The 16,676-nt window shown below is 37.8% G+C and overlaps 1 protein-coding gene across 3 annotated transcripts in view; it reads left to right on the top strand.

Annotated features, from left to right (window-relative positions):
- Znf385d (zinc finger protein 385D) overlaps positions 1–7,516 on the top strand; it is an 813,868-nt gene extending 806,352 nt beyond the window's left edge. For all 3 annotated transcript variants that reach the window (XM_070018684.1, XM_070018685.1, XM_070018686.1), the window contains 2 exons: positions 1,886–1,987; positions 4,499–7,516. In XM_070018684.1, the coding sequence (XP_069874785.1) occupies positions 1,886–1,987; positions 4,499–4,732 (336 nt within the window). In that variant the 3' untranslated portion in view covers positions 4,733–7,516. The remainder of the gene's footprint in view (positions 1–1,885; positions 1,988–4,498) is intronic.
- The last annotated feature ends 9,160 nt before the right edge of the window (positions 7,517–16,676 follow it).

Below are 16,676 nucleotides of genomic sequence, written 5' to 3'. Positions count from 1 at the left end.
ATACCACATTTTCTTGATCCATTCATCTACTGAGGGGCATCTGGGTTGGTTCCATATCTTAGCTATAGTAAATAGTGCCATCTAATCTTCGATAACGGAGCTAAAAAAATAGAATGGAAGAAAGACAGCCTTTTCAGTAAATGGTGCTGGCAAAATTGGTTAATGACTTGTAGAAAACTAAAGCTAGATCCTTATATATCACCCTGCACCAGACTCAACTCCAAGTGGATCAAAGACCTCAGAGTCAAAGCAGACACTCTGAAAACATTACAGAATGGATTAGGAGAAACCCTAGGTCTCCTTGGCACAGGCCGAAATTTTCTTAATAGAGACCCAGAAACACAACAAATCAAAGAAAGGCTGGACAAATGGGACTGCATGAAGTTGCAGAGCTTCTGCATGGCAAAGGACATAGCCAGCAAGATCAATAGAAAGCCCATGGATTGGGAGAAGATCTTCACTAGCCATACAACGGACAAGGGTCTCATATCTAAAATATACCTGGAACTCAAAAAATAAATCCCCAAACAACAAATCCTCAAAGAAACATCTGCCCAATAAACAAGTGGTCTAAAGACTTGAAAAACTTCTCTGAAGAGGAAAGAAGGATGGCCAATAGACACCTGAAGAAATGCTCAACCTCCCTAGCCATAAAAGAAATGCAAATCAAAACAACATTGAGATACCACCTCACTCCAGTTAGAATGGCTAAAATCAAGAACTCTAAAAACAACAGATGGTGGAGGGGATGTGGACAGAAAGGAACCTTACTGCACTGTTGGTGGGAATGTAAACTTGTTCAACCACTTTGGAAAGCAGTATGGAGGTTCCTCAAAAGACTCCACTTCGAGCTCCCCTATGACCCAGCAATCCCACTTTTGGGCATTTACCCAAATGTTTACAAAAAGACCACACTAAAGCTACCAGCACGACTATGTTTATTTCTTTTTGTTTTTTGAGGGAAGACAATTTTTTTTATTGCACCCCCTTGTCTTCTATCCACTGTCCTTTTTTGTGTATATTAATTTGCCGGGAAATGCAGTGGCTTCTAGGATCTCTTGAAAGTTCTTGGCAGGGAGTTTGCACTATTCCGTTGTATGGAGTAGGAGGAGACAGTTATCCAATCTTTCCTCTATCATATTTCCCATTCAAATGTGTTAACTCTCATTAAAGGTCAACTTACCATGTTCCGTTTCTATGTGTTTTGCTATTTCCATGCTGCAACTAATTTTGTGCTGTGCTACTCTCTTATTGTGTGTAGTTTATTACATGGTATTGTGCTGTAGTTCTAAATCCTGCAACCAGCTGCTAAAAGGGATGACTAATCACATTGCATTCATTTCTATACTGAATAGCCTTCTAAACATGTCAGTGGTATATTTGCAGTGGAAGGCCCAACCTTCATATTGTGTTGTGTTTTATATATGTGTGTGTACAGGATTTTGCTGATTTTATGCACATTGGTTATTTATCTTTAGAATTTGAAGGGCTGACATTTGGCTGTACAAATGTGAGGATAAATATTGGTATGGAAATAAATTCATGCCTTCCTGGGCATCTTTGTTTATTTGCACATAAAATTCCTTTAGACATGCCTTTCCTTTGTGAACACTTTTCTAAAAATGGATATGTGTTCAGGGAGAAGGCAAAAAGCTGGGGGCGGGTGGTGGTGGAAGATCCTTCTATTTGTTAAAAATATTTAAAAATGAATAGTTATGCTCTGGGCATCAGAATCCAAGGGCATAAGTGTGTGCCTTTTTAAAAAATTTGTCTTTCTGAAATGTGCATGAAATAATGATTATCTTTCTCCAGGTTAAAACAATATTTGTGTGAGTTTTTGTAGATACCCTTTTTTACGCTGTCACTGTATAATTGCATTTAATAGCACATTAGCAGTCGAAGGCACAAAGACAGAGCGGCTGGAAAGCCCCCGAAACCGAAGTATAGTCCCTACAACAAGCTTCCTAAGGCAGCACATCCACTGGGGGTGAGTGACATCTTTCTTTCCCAATAGATAACATGCTTTCTGTAATGTCCACAGTCTGTGAGAATATACTTTTTGGAAATGGGTGGGGAGGAGAGAATGTCAGTCAACAAGTGGAGTAAATGTACCTAAGATATCACAAATTGATTTCAGTGAGATCTCGATACCACCATTGGCCCAATGATTTATGTCAAGCCTTTGCCCCATTTTAGCCACAGCTTAGTGTCTTACCGATTTGCGTTCAGATCCATCATTGAGCACAGCCAAGGGAGAAAAGATCAGATTCTTTAAATTCTCTAAGGGAGTCACCTTGTGAAATCTGGTCTTGATGTGAGTGATGATGATAATCAAGGTAGAAGGTCAATAAAATACAACTTCTTGAATTGTCTTTTCAAGATTTTCAAGACAAAGCATTGCTATTGTACTCTCAATGGTTTGAGATGTTCAAAATACAGTCTCAAGAGGATGACTTTGTTTTACTTAATCCTTCATCCAAGGGAACTATAGAAAGCCTGGACAAATATATCCTGCAAAATGCCTTCTTTCATGACTCCAAAATATGCCTTGTAGATGATACGGTGTCCTTGTGTAGAGATGACTAGGGTTATTTGGGAGGGAATCAGGGAGGATTGAGGAAACCTTCCAACATTGTGTCTAACCTATGACTGGTTAAAAGGACTATCATTTCTTTCTTTTTTTTTTTTTTGTCGGTCGTGGGGTTTGAACTCTGGGCGTAGGTGCTGTCCCTCAGCTCTTCAGCTCAAGGCGAGCGCTCTACCACTTGAGCTACAGCGCCACTTCCGGTTTTCTGGTGGTTTATTGGAGATAGGAGTCTCACAGTCTCTCCTGCCCGGGTTGGCTTTGAACCGCGATCCTCAGATCTCAGCCTCCTGAGTAGCTAGGATTACAGGCGTGAGCCACCAGCGCCCGGCTAAAAGGACTATCATTTCTATCAGACTCGGTCCTCAGTGAAAACTGAGGATGCCGGATTGTGCATTTTGAAATCTGTCTTTCTCAAATAGATCTTTTCATAGTTGGTGCTGTTGTGTACATGGACACGTGAAAATATAGCTATAAGAAAGCTGTAGTCATTTATTAGGAGATGATTGTATCAGTATTCTCTATTTTTATGCAGATGGAACCACTTTTTAAAAAAATAGCAATAGATTTAGCTGCAGAGGAGAATGTGAGTTCTGTGTGGAGCTGGTTTTTCAGCACTGTAGTCCTAGTGAGCGCTGTCCTAACCAGCATAGAAGTGGCTGAAGTTTGTAAGTGAGTAGAGCACTCAAAATCCAGTTAATCTTTAGAATCTCCCTCTGGACTGTGGCCATGTTACTGCTTGTAGAAGTGGAAATATTCTCCCGAGGGAGAAGTATCTTCTTGACTTCCTAACCTGGAAATATTGTTTGTTATAATAAAGCAGGATGGAGAAGAGGTGGTGAGTATTTGCATAGAGACAAAGGGGGAAGTGTCAATATTTGGAGAAGTGTTTACTCTTTTTTGAAGAAGTTTTTTGTTACTATTTGGTATTTCCCTTGGATTGGGTTGGGTTTTAGACAGGAGGAAATTGCATTGTCTGTGGTGCCTGCTCAGTGTACGATTGAAAACAACAATGAACCTCTTTTTTTAACCAGGATCTACTCTGTGATGGTTAACAAATGTGTCAAGGGTGGCACAAATTTTCTCTATATTTTATATTTCATTTGATCATCTTTTCTTGGTCATTTATTTTATTTTATTTTTGTGCCTGTCCTTGGGCTTGAATTCAGGGCATGAATGTTGCTCAAGGCTATTGCTCTACCACTTGAGACACAACTCCAGTTCCAGCCTTTTGGTGATTAATTGGAGATAAGAGTCTCAAGAACTTTCCTGATTGGGCTGTCTTTGAAACACAATCCTCACATTTCAGCCTCCTGAGTAGTTAGGATTACAGGCATAAGCCACTACTTAAAAAAAAAAAAAAAGATGAATACTTTCCTCAGCAAGTATAATTTTCAACTTAAATAAGATTCCCAGGTCCTTCTCTAGAGGATTCTTTAGCATTGCTGGTTGGCCATTTTCAGCTCTCCTGCTCTTCCAAAGGGAAAAATGTTGTTCAAGGCTTTTTATTTTCTTTATTGTCAGTTCAGCAGTTTGACTTTATGGTTGTAGCTGTTCACTGCTTTGTGTGCGTGCGTGCACGTGCGTGCACTTGAGTACGCCAGTAGTGGAGCTTGAACTAAGAGCCTAGTGCTCTCAATTAATTAAGTTACTCAAGGTTGACCCTCTACCACTTTAGCTACACCTCCACTTCCAGCTTTCTGGGGTTAACTGAAGAAGAATCTTTTGCATTTGTCTGCCCAGGCTGGGTCTCTAGCTGTGATCTCAGATCTCAGCCTCCTGAATAACTAAGGTTACAAACACGAACCATCAGTCTATCACTCCGTTGTATTCCTAAACCTACTTATCATTTTGACTAATGGCTACAGATTCCCAAACTCTTATTCTCATCCTTCTTTTAACTTTTCCTTACAGGTAAAATTAGTGTTTTCAAAAGAACCTTCAAAGCCATTGGCTCCCCGAATTCTTCCCAACCCCCTAGCTGCCGCAGCAGCTGCTGCTGCTGTGGCAGTGAATTCTCCCTTCAGTCTTCGAACTGCTCCTGCAGCCACTCTGTTCCAGACCTCTGCCCTGCCTCCTGCACTTCTGCGACCAGCGCCAGGACCCATTCGGACCGCCCATACTCCAGTACTGTTTGCTCCTTACTGAATTCCAAACTGGAGTCGTTGTACTGCAATAATTTTTCACAAAACAAAACAAAAGAGAACTATGCAGTGTTTATTTATAGTTTAAAGCATATCTGAAGAGCCAGGACTTTTGATAGTGAATTGAAAAGATTATTTAAAAAAGGGAGGGGCTACTCAAGGGAGGGAGGGAGGGAGTGGTATTTTCTCCAAATTAAAGCATTCCTCTTGAATCACTGATTGTTTTAGACGTGATCTCCAGCATTGACTTGTAGTGGTATCTAGAACTTTCAAAGCCTTTGTGACTGTGCTTTTGGGCACTGATTTTCCCCTGCATTGTCTTTTCTGCTTTATGAAACAACTATACATTGTCTAAGGGCATTAACTGGTTCCAGTGTGTATATAGTAATTTACTCTGTAGATTAAAATAATATGAAAAAGCTAAAAAACAAGAACAAATAAAAAAAACACAAACAAAAACAAAAGCAACACTGTGAATAGTAGTACCCATGCTGGTCCTCTGGCTATGACAGCAGTTACTGGGTATTTATCCCAACAAAAGTAGATACAGTAGATGTCTTGTAAAACAAATAGTGCTGTGTCTCACTCTATGCCATTAGGTTTTAAAGAATTGCAAAAGTTAGAATGATCAATTTCATACCAGTAATCAGTAATAAGAAAAATTAAATAGACACTGTACAGTGTCATGGAGATGTCTCTAATCAGCCTTCTCCCTTCACATCTAGCTTGTTAGACGGGGCTATGTCAGGGGTGGGAGACATGAAGAAAGGTAATTAATTTCTTACCATATACTAGTTTCCCACCTCAAGCAAGTATTCCTGGAAACATAGAAGTGCTTATAATGAACTTGCATTTGGAAACCAACACAGGTTTTGTAGACAGAAATCAGTATGACTATGCTGTTTCAAAGACAAGGAACAATCAATCTGAGAGGAGAAGGAAAAGAAAAGATCTTTCATGTTAGTATATAGCTAATAAAAAACACGAACATTGCAATCCTTCAGTATTCACTTTATATCATACCAGTAGGATTGTCTCAAGGTTTCTGTTTGAAGTATGATTCTAGACTTACGCATTAGCAATTGTTGTGACCTTATTGTTTTTGATTCTTTCTTTAGTACTTCCTACTGACATGATATAAGCAACTAATATATATTTAACTATTAAGAACAAAATAAATGAATCTGAGTTACTTGCACACCAGTGATCACAGCGTTAAAAAAAATTAGTGGTTAGATTCACTAGGACATCATTTCTCCAGTGGAGTGTTGAGGTAATACTGACTGCCTTTGAAATTCACTATAAAGCTAAAAGGAGTTGATGTTTTACCTTTAAAACAAGATTTATCAGGGGTATCTATAAATATATGTATATTGTATATATGTTAGAAAGACTAAGAGAATAACTTATAAAAAGAAAAATCTATATAAAACAATTATATAACCATTCAGTGTTCCATGTTATCATTAAGTTGGTAACGGATGGCGTAAAATAGTTGTGCCTTTAATTTGTGATAAAGGCTCTTTGCTTTTTTTTCCCCCATAAAAAACTAATAGGTACCTATCTATATGGTGGGGTTTGATGCAGCTAATCTGTTGCATTAATTAGAACAATGACGCTCAAACTTAAAGCAGGGACAAAATGTGCATAAACCAATCCTAACTGATTTAGGTTTAAAGAAAAAATATTTTTGAAAAGGTTTTGTAAAGACTATTTAAACATATAGGGGAGGGTTGGGTATGGCCTTCCTGAAACTTCTCTTGTCTAAACTGTAATAACATTGAGAGAGATATAAGGAATCAAGATAAAACCCTTTGAGAGATAGGTATTTAGCATTTTTCATTTTATATTTACAAAACACCCATAGCGTGCTTGGTGCTCAATAGGAAACATGGTCTCCGGAATACTTTACTATCTAGTGATAGAAATTCATCACAACAATGTATCCTTCAAGCAGTTGGCTTTATCTATCATTTGTTAACCAATCAACCTAAACAAAAGAAAAAGAGAAAGGAGAGGGGAAAAAACAAATGAATAAATGAAAAGAAGGATAAAGGAGAATAGAGAAGATAAGAAAATACATTTTATCATTCTTCTGGTAAAAAAAGAATTTTAAGCCATGACTGTGGTAAATATATTGGTTAGCATTACAATTTTATTTGGAAAATAACTAGTTTTTATTTAGCAATATCTTTATTCTTTTGGTTTAGAAAAATGTTTCTTTCCTGTAGCCCTTGCTAATTCAGCTAGGTAGGTAGATATCTAGTTTGCCCATGAGTTTGTTCCTTTGAGCTCTGTATGTATCCCATTTGACTAGCTTCTGATGATATTGGACTTTAATGTCCTTCTCCTACTCTGTCAAATATTTTGACCTTTTATTTCAGTCATCCTGAATCCTTATCCAACAATTTTCCCCCAGCTGATATTGGCCTCTCTGTTGGAGAACTTAGGTGTTAATTGATGTAATCTTATTGCAATGTACTTTTGCTGTTCTTCACCATTTTCATTAAAGTGATTGAGCCAGTCCAGCAGAAGTCAGGGCCTGTGGGACACACAGAGCCCTGGTCACAATGTGTTACTAAATCATGATTTGCTGGGAACAAACAAAAATCAGCCATATTTTCTCCATCAGCCATATGAGAATACTCAGAAATACCTGGATCCCTTCTGCCTCACTTCGCTATGGAACCGTTTTTGTTTAAATGGTCTCTTAAATTGAAGTTGTAAGCATTGGTTGTCTTTTATTCACTACCTAATAAAGGATGAAGCCTAACCATAGAACATACAATGGATTTACTGTGAATTGTTTTACCCACACCACCCATTTATGCATAAGCCAACATCTATTATTATTTAGACTACTATAAGGCAATACACTTTCCCCTTGGGATATTTGTTCATGAATAAAGATTAATAATTCAAAAAGGTCAGAAGTGGTGCTATGAAAATTCCCAAAGGTGGTCAGACTCCATGTTTCTTTATCCCTTCCCATGGGTCATAAAGACAAACGATAGGTGAACATCTTTTATTTCAATTTGAGACAAATATAAATGCATTGCAAGAGGTGAACGCCTCTGGAGAGAGCATTTTCTCCCAGATTATCCAGACACATGGGGAAGCGTTGTGGGGAGGTTCTGTATTTCTCCTTTGAGAAAACAGGCGATTACTCATGAAAGATTGTACCTCTAACTCATTCTGAGCTTTGAAGGGTTGCTGTTTTAGTCCTATAAGCAAACACAGTTGGCTTTTGGCAAGTTGTATTGCCATTGGCTCATTTGAAAGGATTGCTATTTTTACCTTCTCTTAGGGTTCTCTGAACAGTTGCAATATTTCAATTCTGTTATCATCAGGGATCTAAATCTGTTACCAAGGACCTATTTAAGAAGACAATATTAGCCGGGAGCCAGTGGCTCATGCCTGTAATCCTAGCTACTCAGGAGGCTGAGATCTGAGGATCACAGTTCAAAGCCAGCCTGGGCAGGAAAGTCTGTAAGACTCTTATTTCCAATTAACCACCAGAAACCTGGAAGTAGCACGGTGGCTCACGTGGCAGAGCGTGCGCCTTGAGCTGAAGAGCTCAGAGATAGCACCCAGGCCAAGAGTTCAAGCCCCACGACTGACAAAAAACAAAACATCACACACACACACACACACACACACACACACACACACACACACACACACACACACACACACACACACACACACACACAAATCACTGGTCCTGTTAACCTGGAAAGAGAGGTGTGGTTCAAATTGTAGCACAACATCCTTAAGGGAAAAGCCACAGCAGAACATGAGATGTTGAGTTCAAGCCTAAGTATCACCTTCCTCCCTTATGGAATTTAAACTCAATTGGAAATCAAGAGGAGAAATCATAAAGGTAAGGATTAAGAATTACAAGACAATAATATTGTAAAGATAATATCAAAGCATATTATGGATGTGTCCTGATGAATTTATAAAGCACAAATCTAATACCTAGTTCACATGGATTAACTTTCACCTATAACTAAACTGTAAATATCTTTGTCTTTCTGCCCATGCCATGTTTCAACCTTTCTGAAGAAATCAGATTGAAAAAAAGTAAAAAGTGAATGATGCCTAGAACTAGCTACTTTTCTGTTCAGAGAAGTGGTAGGATTGTGTTAGTTACTCATTGTTTGCAAGAAAGCAATGAGCCTGAAGGAAATCCATTTTAGGAAGAGAAATACTTGGTGTGAGGACAAGGAAAACTGTGAAGATCTTGCTGCAATTACCATTATGTCCACCCCCTTAGAAAGCACTCACCTCACAAGCCCAGGAAAACAAGAACAACTATTATTCAACAGACCTCTTTCTAGAGAGTCAAGAGCATTTATGTGGTATATGTAAATGTTATGTGTGTGTGTGTGTGTGTGTGTATGTGTGTGAAACCAATATATTGAAAAGAAAATGATTTACCAAAGCCTTGCAATAAATGACAGATATAAATGTTAAGGGCACTTATATTTTTTAAAAAATTTCTTAAAAATTATATATATACATATTCTGTGGTTAATGCATATATAGAGACATATACCTTAGAATTGGTCACTACTATATAATTACTTATAGGAGAAATTATACTTGTTTGCTCACAAGTTACTTAAAAAATGCCTTCTGAGTTGATCTCTTACTCATGGAAAGAATAGGTGCCATTCTCTATGTTCTCATTTTTTTATTTTTTTTATTTTTTGGTCCAGTCATGGGGCCTGAACTCTGAGCCTGGGCGCTGTCCCTCAGCCCGTCAGCTCAAGGCTAGCACTCTACCACTTGAGCCACAGCACCACTTCTGGCTTTTTTTTCTGCTTATGTGGTGCTGAGGAATCGAACCCAGGACCTCGTGCATGCAAGGCAAGCGCTCTACCACTGAGCCACCTTCCCAGCCCTCTGTGTTCTTATTAAACTTGATCAGACGTCATGGTGCTCAACTTATTTATAGTAATGACCAGTTTAAACTTCAGATGTGTTCAGCCATTTGTAAATTCAACCCAGCCATACTGGGAAGATGAGTTTCTATCACTGAAAAGGGAAAAAGGACAGACTGAAAGTATTACTTAGTCCTTTTGAATGTGAATGTTGATGACTCTTGCAGGGAAATATTTTTATGCTCATGACCTGTATGAACTGTATGAACTTCTAATCAGTAGCACAGAGGTGGTTTCCCTGTGTAGGACTTGCCTGCTGCCATCACCATTCATCATTCTGGTAAGCCATAAATCCATTCCAGGAAGTAGCAACCTTGTACGCCATAGGAGGATGATATATCAACCTATCAATCTTTCACTGGGAGCTCTGATAATTCTCTGAACAGTAAGTGGGCAATAGAGACCTGCCATATAAACGATGCATTTCACCTCCTGAGAGAAACCTTGCTAGTTACTGAGGAGTTTCATACAGAAACCAGAAGAGACACTCCAGAAATAAATTGTCCACACCAGAAATAAATTGTCCTATTTAACCAAAGCCAACAGCAATTATTAGTTAAAATGTTCACTGTCTATACTTAGCTTAAATAATTAATTAGGCTGTGGTTTTTCTTTACATATTGAAACTACAAAAAAGATGAGAAAAATATCTGGGTGACTTTTCTCCTTTATGTTATCCTGACTCGGAAAATAATATCAGGACTCTGCTCAATATCAGCTGGTTGGCCAAAGGTTTTATAAAGTTCAAGTTTTACCTGATAACAATAATGCTTCACCTTTGAAGAGTCTATTAGAAAGAAGTACAGTACGCAGACTTCTGTTGAGTTTTTCAAACAAAAGCTAGAGTCAAAGACATTGAGTTGCCTCTGGCTAGTTACACAGATAGAGGATTCTGGTTTGTTTGTCATAAGTTCAGCACCAGGAGCTAAAAGCCACAGGCTTGAACAGCCAGGAATTCAATGTTTACAATATTGTGGTCTACATTTTGTCAAAGTATGCTCCATCAACTTCTATTAGAGGTTCTGGTGACTGCAAGGTACTTGACCCTTGAAACAGGACTAGGGTTATTTTTTCACACAAAGATAATTGAATGATGAATATGTATACCGTTCTCAAAGTTAATTGAATTATAGATCCTAAGAACTATCCCCTCCTATGCTGGCAGAGTATTAAATTAAAGAAATAGTAATGATAGTCAAAATGTGCCTAAATTGTTTTATATCAAACCTTCTTTGTATTTATTTATTTATTTCATTTTTGGGGGGGAGTTTGAACTCAGGGTCTGGTGTGTTTTAAGAGCAGTGCTCCACCACTTGAGCCACTTCTGGCTGTATCTCTTATCTCCACTAATGGAAGATAGGAGTCTCACAGACTTTCCCGCCCCAGCTGAATTTGAACTCCAATCTTCAGATCTCAGCCTCTTGAGCAGGTGTGGGCCACTGGCATCAGGCCAGTCTTCTTTTTGAAATCCTGTAATAACATCCTATCATCTGTCCATGGTTTCGCCAGGATATCATGACAAAATTCCCTAGGGGTTAATAATTCTCCAGTATAAAACAAAATTGCTACCAATTTTATTGACTCAGGAATGAAAAAGACAGCAGATTTTTGCCTTGTCAGTAGTCCTGTACAAACTGAACCTTGTAGCTGTAAACAAACTCTTTACCAAGAGTTTGATTAAATTCTTTATCTAGATTTTTTAAAATTCAGTTTCAATAAATTAAAGATAATTGTGACATTTTTGTGTGATTGAAGTCCCTCGTTGCTTCCATGGCTCTAACTCCTCAAATATTACCTCCCCTCTCTCTGAGTGTGGAAATTAATACTTTGCTCTTTATTCTTTACTAAACTCATGAAATGAAAATGCTTATATCCTCTCTTACATAGATGCATCGTAAGTAATATACTCAGTCTGGGGAATATCTTCCTTCTCCATTAAACTCTTCAGGCTCTTTGGAACAATATTGTAACATAGTTTGCATGAAAAAGGTAAAAAACTGTTTTAACTCAGATCTGAGCAATACCTGTCTCTTGGCCATTTTTCTCCCTTGTGTGAAGACAAGACTTCTCATCTTTTAATGCACCCCACAATGAAACCTCCTGGGTGGCTGATACTGTAATAACATTGTTGTGTCAAAAAGAGCTTAAAGATGGTACTTCATTATTCCATAGAGCTTAATAAATTAGCTTCCAAATTTTTTTGTCAGTTGTGGGGCTTGAATTCAGGGCCTAGGCACTGTCCCTAAGCCTCTTTATGCTCAAGGCTATGACTCTACCCACTAGTTGAGCCACAGGACCACTTCTGGCTTTTGAGTGGTTAATCAGAGGTAAGAGTCTCATGGCTACTTTTCTGGCTTCAAACCATGATCCTCAGATCTCAGCTTCCTGAGTAGTTAGCATTACAAGCATGGGCCACCGGTCCCTGACTCCAAATAATCAAAAATTTTAGGTGAGAATTTCCAACATCTCCTGGGGAGAGATCTCTCACACTGCACTCTCCTCTCGGTATCTACTCTGCTATAGTCCAGCTGAAATTACATGCTCTGGGCAAAGCATATATTTACAGCTTTCAGCCAGGCCCCATAATCCTTTGGTTTGCAAATAACAGAGGGACAAATCACTTCTTGCTCATCATATAATCTTCTGCCTGCTGACTTTCAGAATCCTCACCATGTCTCTTTTACAGCATAGGTCTATCCAGTAATACCTTGGATTCTCATAGTTAAGGGCATTTTCATAACTACAAATGTTTTCCAAACTAACTCCAGTAGAGGTTTATTTCACCTAAATATGGCCTATAACAAATTCATGACTGGACCATGTATGGGAATTATGGTGCTGATGATGTGTGTATGTGGGTGAGTATTTCATAGAGTGACATCCAGCAAACATTCTCTTGGGTAAGGGGGAATCTATTCTAGAAAGGAACCCTACTGTTTCGTGGTTGGGGCTTCCAGACAGGAGGTCTTAACTTCTGCTTGTATCAAAACTTAGATTTAGGGGAAAATATCAAGCATATTTCATAGTTACAAGTCCACCTTCTTTACTCTTTAAGTCAAATATGAAGACAATTTCAGAAATAATGGTTCTAAACGTAAACTTGTTCAATGTGTTTCGATTTTGAGGGGATTTATACTTCCCTCAAATATTTGGAACATGCCAGATTATCCGTTAGAAAAGGTACAAGTAAAAATAACTTACTGATTTTTTTATTTTTTATTTTATTGTAAAGATGCTGTATAGAGGGGTGACAGTTACATGAGTAAGACAATGAGTACATTAGTTGTGGATCATTGCTACCTCTACCTTCCTTTCCCATCCCCACCTCCCACACTCCTCCAACCCTACCCCATTCCCCACCCCCCACCCAAAGTTGTAAAGTTTGTTTCCCATATACTGTCCTGTGGGTATCCTTATTGCAATGGGTCATCCTGTGTCCTTGTTTCAGCATTTTGTTATTTCCCTTCCCCTCCGCAGATTAGACATATGTATATACAAGATGCAGGGTAGCAAAATCAAGTACAGTGACAACAGGGGATATGCCATAGGGGAAAGAACATACAAAAGAATTAATGACAAAAAATAAAATCACATTGTACATTTAAAACAATTTCAATAAAGGCAGATCTCTTGTGTCCATATCTTGGGGTTCATTTCACTTAGCAACAACTTATATGGTCATATTACTTGGCTTTTGAGCTTTTCAGCTCTGGAAATTTTGGTTAAATATTTACAGAAAACTAAAATTAGATTCTTATATATCACCCTGCACCAGAATCAACTCCAAATGGATCAAACACCTCAAAGTAAAAGCAGACACCCTGAAAACATTAGAGGAAGGAATAGGAGAAACTCTAGGGCTCCTTGGCACAGGCCGAAATTTTCTTAATAAAGACCCAGAAACACAACAAATCAAAGAAAGTTTGGATAAATGGGATTTCATGAAACTACAGAGCTTCTACATGGCAAAAGACATAGCTAGCAAGATAAATAGAAAGCCTACGGATTGGGAGAAGATCTTTACTAGCATACAATGGACAAGAGTCTCATATCTAAAATATACTTAGACTTCAAAAAATTAAATCTTCTATAAACAAATCTCAACAACCACCCCATCAACAAGTGGGCTAAAGACTTAAAGAGAGTCTTCTCTGAGGAGGAAATAAGAATGGCCAATAGACACATGAAGAAATGCTCAACTTATCTAGCCATAAAAGAAATGCAAATCAAAACAGCATTGAGATTCCACCTCACCCCAATTAGAATGGCAATAATCAAGAATGACATTGCCCCATTTGTTAGGAAATGGAAAGCCTTGGAAAAAATTAAGTGAAGTAAGTCAGGCCCAAAGAAACATAAGTCCCATGGTTTCTCTTATTTGCAATAACTAGTATAGGTCTGAGACAATCAGAAAAGGTCAGATAAGGTGATGTTAGGGAAATGAACCCCAAGATAAGTATTCAAATATTTTTGCTTTCATGTCATTGTTTCTAACATATTTATAGCATATTTCTTTGTTGCTTTGTATGTCCCTCCCCCATGGTATAACCCCTGCTTTCACTGTGGGGGGAAAAGGCAAAAACAAATAATTTAAATAGGAATACAGGTGGACCCATTGCAACAATGAGGTGTACAAGTCGTTATGTCGAAAAATGAACTTTACAACTTTGGCCGGAGGGGAGGGGAGCAGAGATGGGATAGGATGGGAAGGGGAAACAAAGGAGGAGGCAACAGTACTTGATAAGAAATGTACTCATTATCTTGCCCATGCAATTGTAACCTCTCTGTACAGTATTTTCACAATAAAAAAATCTAATAATGACAGATGCTGGAAGGGATGTGGCCAAAATGGAACCCTACTGCACTGTTGGTGGGAGTGTAAACTTGTCCAATCACTCTGGAAATCAGTATGGAGGTTCCTCAAAAGACTCCACATAGAGCGCCCCCAGCAATCCCACTTTTGGACATTTACCCAAATGATCACAAACAAGGCTATACTCAAGCTACCAACACAACTATATTTATCGCAGCATTATTTACCATAGCTAAGATATGGAACCAACCCAGATGCTCCTCAGTAGATGAGTGGATCAAGAAAATGTGGTATATATGTATGTATATATATATATATATATATATATATATATATATATAATGAAATTTTATGCTTATTGATTTTTTAAATACCTCATTCCTCTCCATATTTAAGAACAGCATTTAAAAGTTAGAATGACCCATAGCATACTATCTATCTTTTTCATCTCTTGGGCAGATGGACCCAAATGACTTGATATTATCATTAATGATTTTGAAATCATTAATTATCTAAGAGCAAAAGTCTCTTCCATGTCGTTTGCTTAACAATAAAAAAATAAAACAAAAAATAGAACAGCTCATAAATTTCTGTTGAGTACTCCAAGCTAGGAGCTCCTGCCAAAGCTAGATTTGGAATTTTGAATAACACACATCCTCACATTTTTCAAAGAGTATCATCCAGGCATTGAGGATAATTTCTAGCCAAGTCCTAGGAAATTGTCCATGGATTTTCTAAACATAGACTGGGAATTGTTATGCTGAAGCTAATGTCAGTTAAGGTCTGATGATGGAGAAAACAATGAGAACATCATTGAATTTTTGTCCTAGTAAAAATTTCACATTCCAAAGCCAGTTATCAGTTTATCATGTTTTATTCATTAATTGAAGCTATTTTCAAGAGTGTCAGATAATTTTATAGGTGGCTTGCTTTATGTTGTGAAAGACTAACTAAGTAAACATGCTTTCTGCAACTTTGTGATTTATTAGCCACAGAGGGAGAACTAGTGGGAGAAATGTGCTACATGGAGAAGGAGAAAATGAAACTCCCTTTGGCCACAGTTTTAATCGTCTCTAGATTCCTCCTGGGTGGATTGCAGGAAAAGCAAGGGGCACAGTTGCTAAAAAACAGCACATTAGCTGTTAAGACAAAGTTCTCCAGGCTTACAAAGAGAATGGAGTTCATGTTAACTCGCTTCCATTGCTTACCCAGGCACTCTGATTTCTTGGACTTCTAAAGAAAACCATGAACATGGGTGCTGCAAAGCAGAGACCCATTCATATAGTGTTCCAGTATCTTCCCTCTGTATGTCTTCCCTGTCTCCTCTTATGAGGACATCCGTCACATTAAATTTAGAATCCATCCTACATCTGTGGGAGCCCACTATAATTAAAACAAATTATCCCTGAAAAGACCCTAGTTGTAAATAAGGACACTTCCTTATAAAAGGACTTTAAAATATCATTTTATACAAACAAAACAAGACCTTGAAAGTATGCTTCTAGAAGTTACACTTCCTTTCCATGATATCTAGCTTATGAAATTTGGAATATACTGTCTAACCACCTGTTTCATGAGGATATTCTTATGTCATTGCTGCTGAAATGAACTTACCAAGTTGTGCTATTCCCTAGCTGGCTGCCCTCGAAACAGTTTTTAATTAGATTGTGCTTAAGTTTTTCCCTCTGTTAAATAACGCAAATGCTACTCCTATATACTGTAACCTTATATCAAATAAACTTAATATATACAAAATATTTTACACAGCATCTGGCACATAACAAATAATATAAGGCATTGTAATTATTTAATACTATTAGGAACCCTTTCTATGTCCTATCAAAAACAAGCAAAAATTGGTCAGAATTGGTATTTTTAAGGACAATGGGCATTTTGTATTGATTATTTTGTGTTTGTCTTGTGGGAATATTGCACATACGTGTGTGATAAATCAACTACCTGTGTGAAAGTTTGTGCTGAGGTAGAAATGCCTATATATGTTTGTGTGTGTAGAGGTCTTTAACATATTTTTTATTTAGAAAAAGGAAAATGTTTTAAGATGCATAGATCAATGCATAGTAGAAATAATAGATGCCATTTTATACATTTTTATAAGTGACCAAACCATATCTAAAAATCCTTGGAAATAAGCTTAATGAAACTTAACCATGTTTGTAATGGTCTAA

Source organism: Dipodomys merriami, unplaced genomic scaffold (genome assembly GCF_024711535.1).
Source record: "Dipodomys merriami isolate MVZ:Mamm:240054 unplaced genomic scaffold, mDipMer1.0.p SCAF_13, whole genome shotgun sequence".
Taxonomy (NCBI): Eukaryota; Metazoa; Chordata; class Mammalia; order Rodentia; family Heteromyidae; genus Dipodomys; species Dipodomys merriami.
Note: the sequence above shows the minus strand (reverse complement) of the source record. Positions and strands in the feature narration are given on the sequence as shown.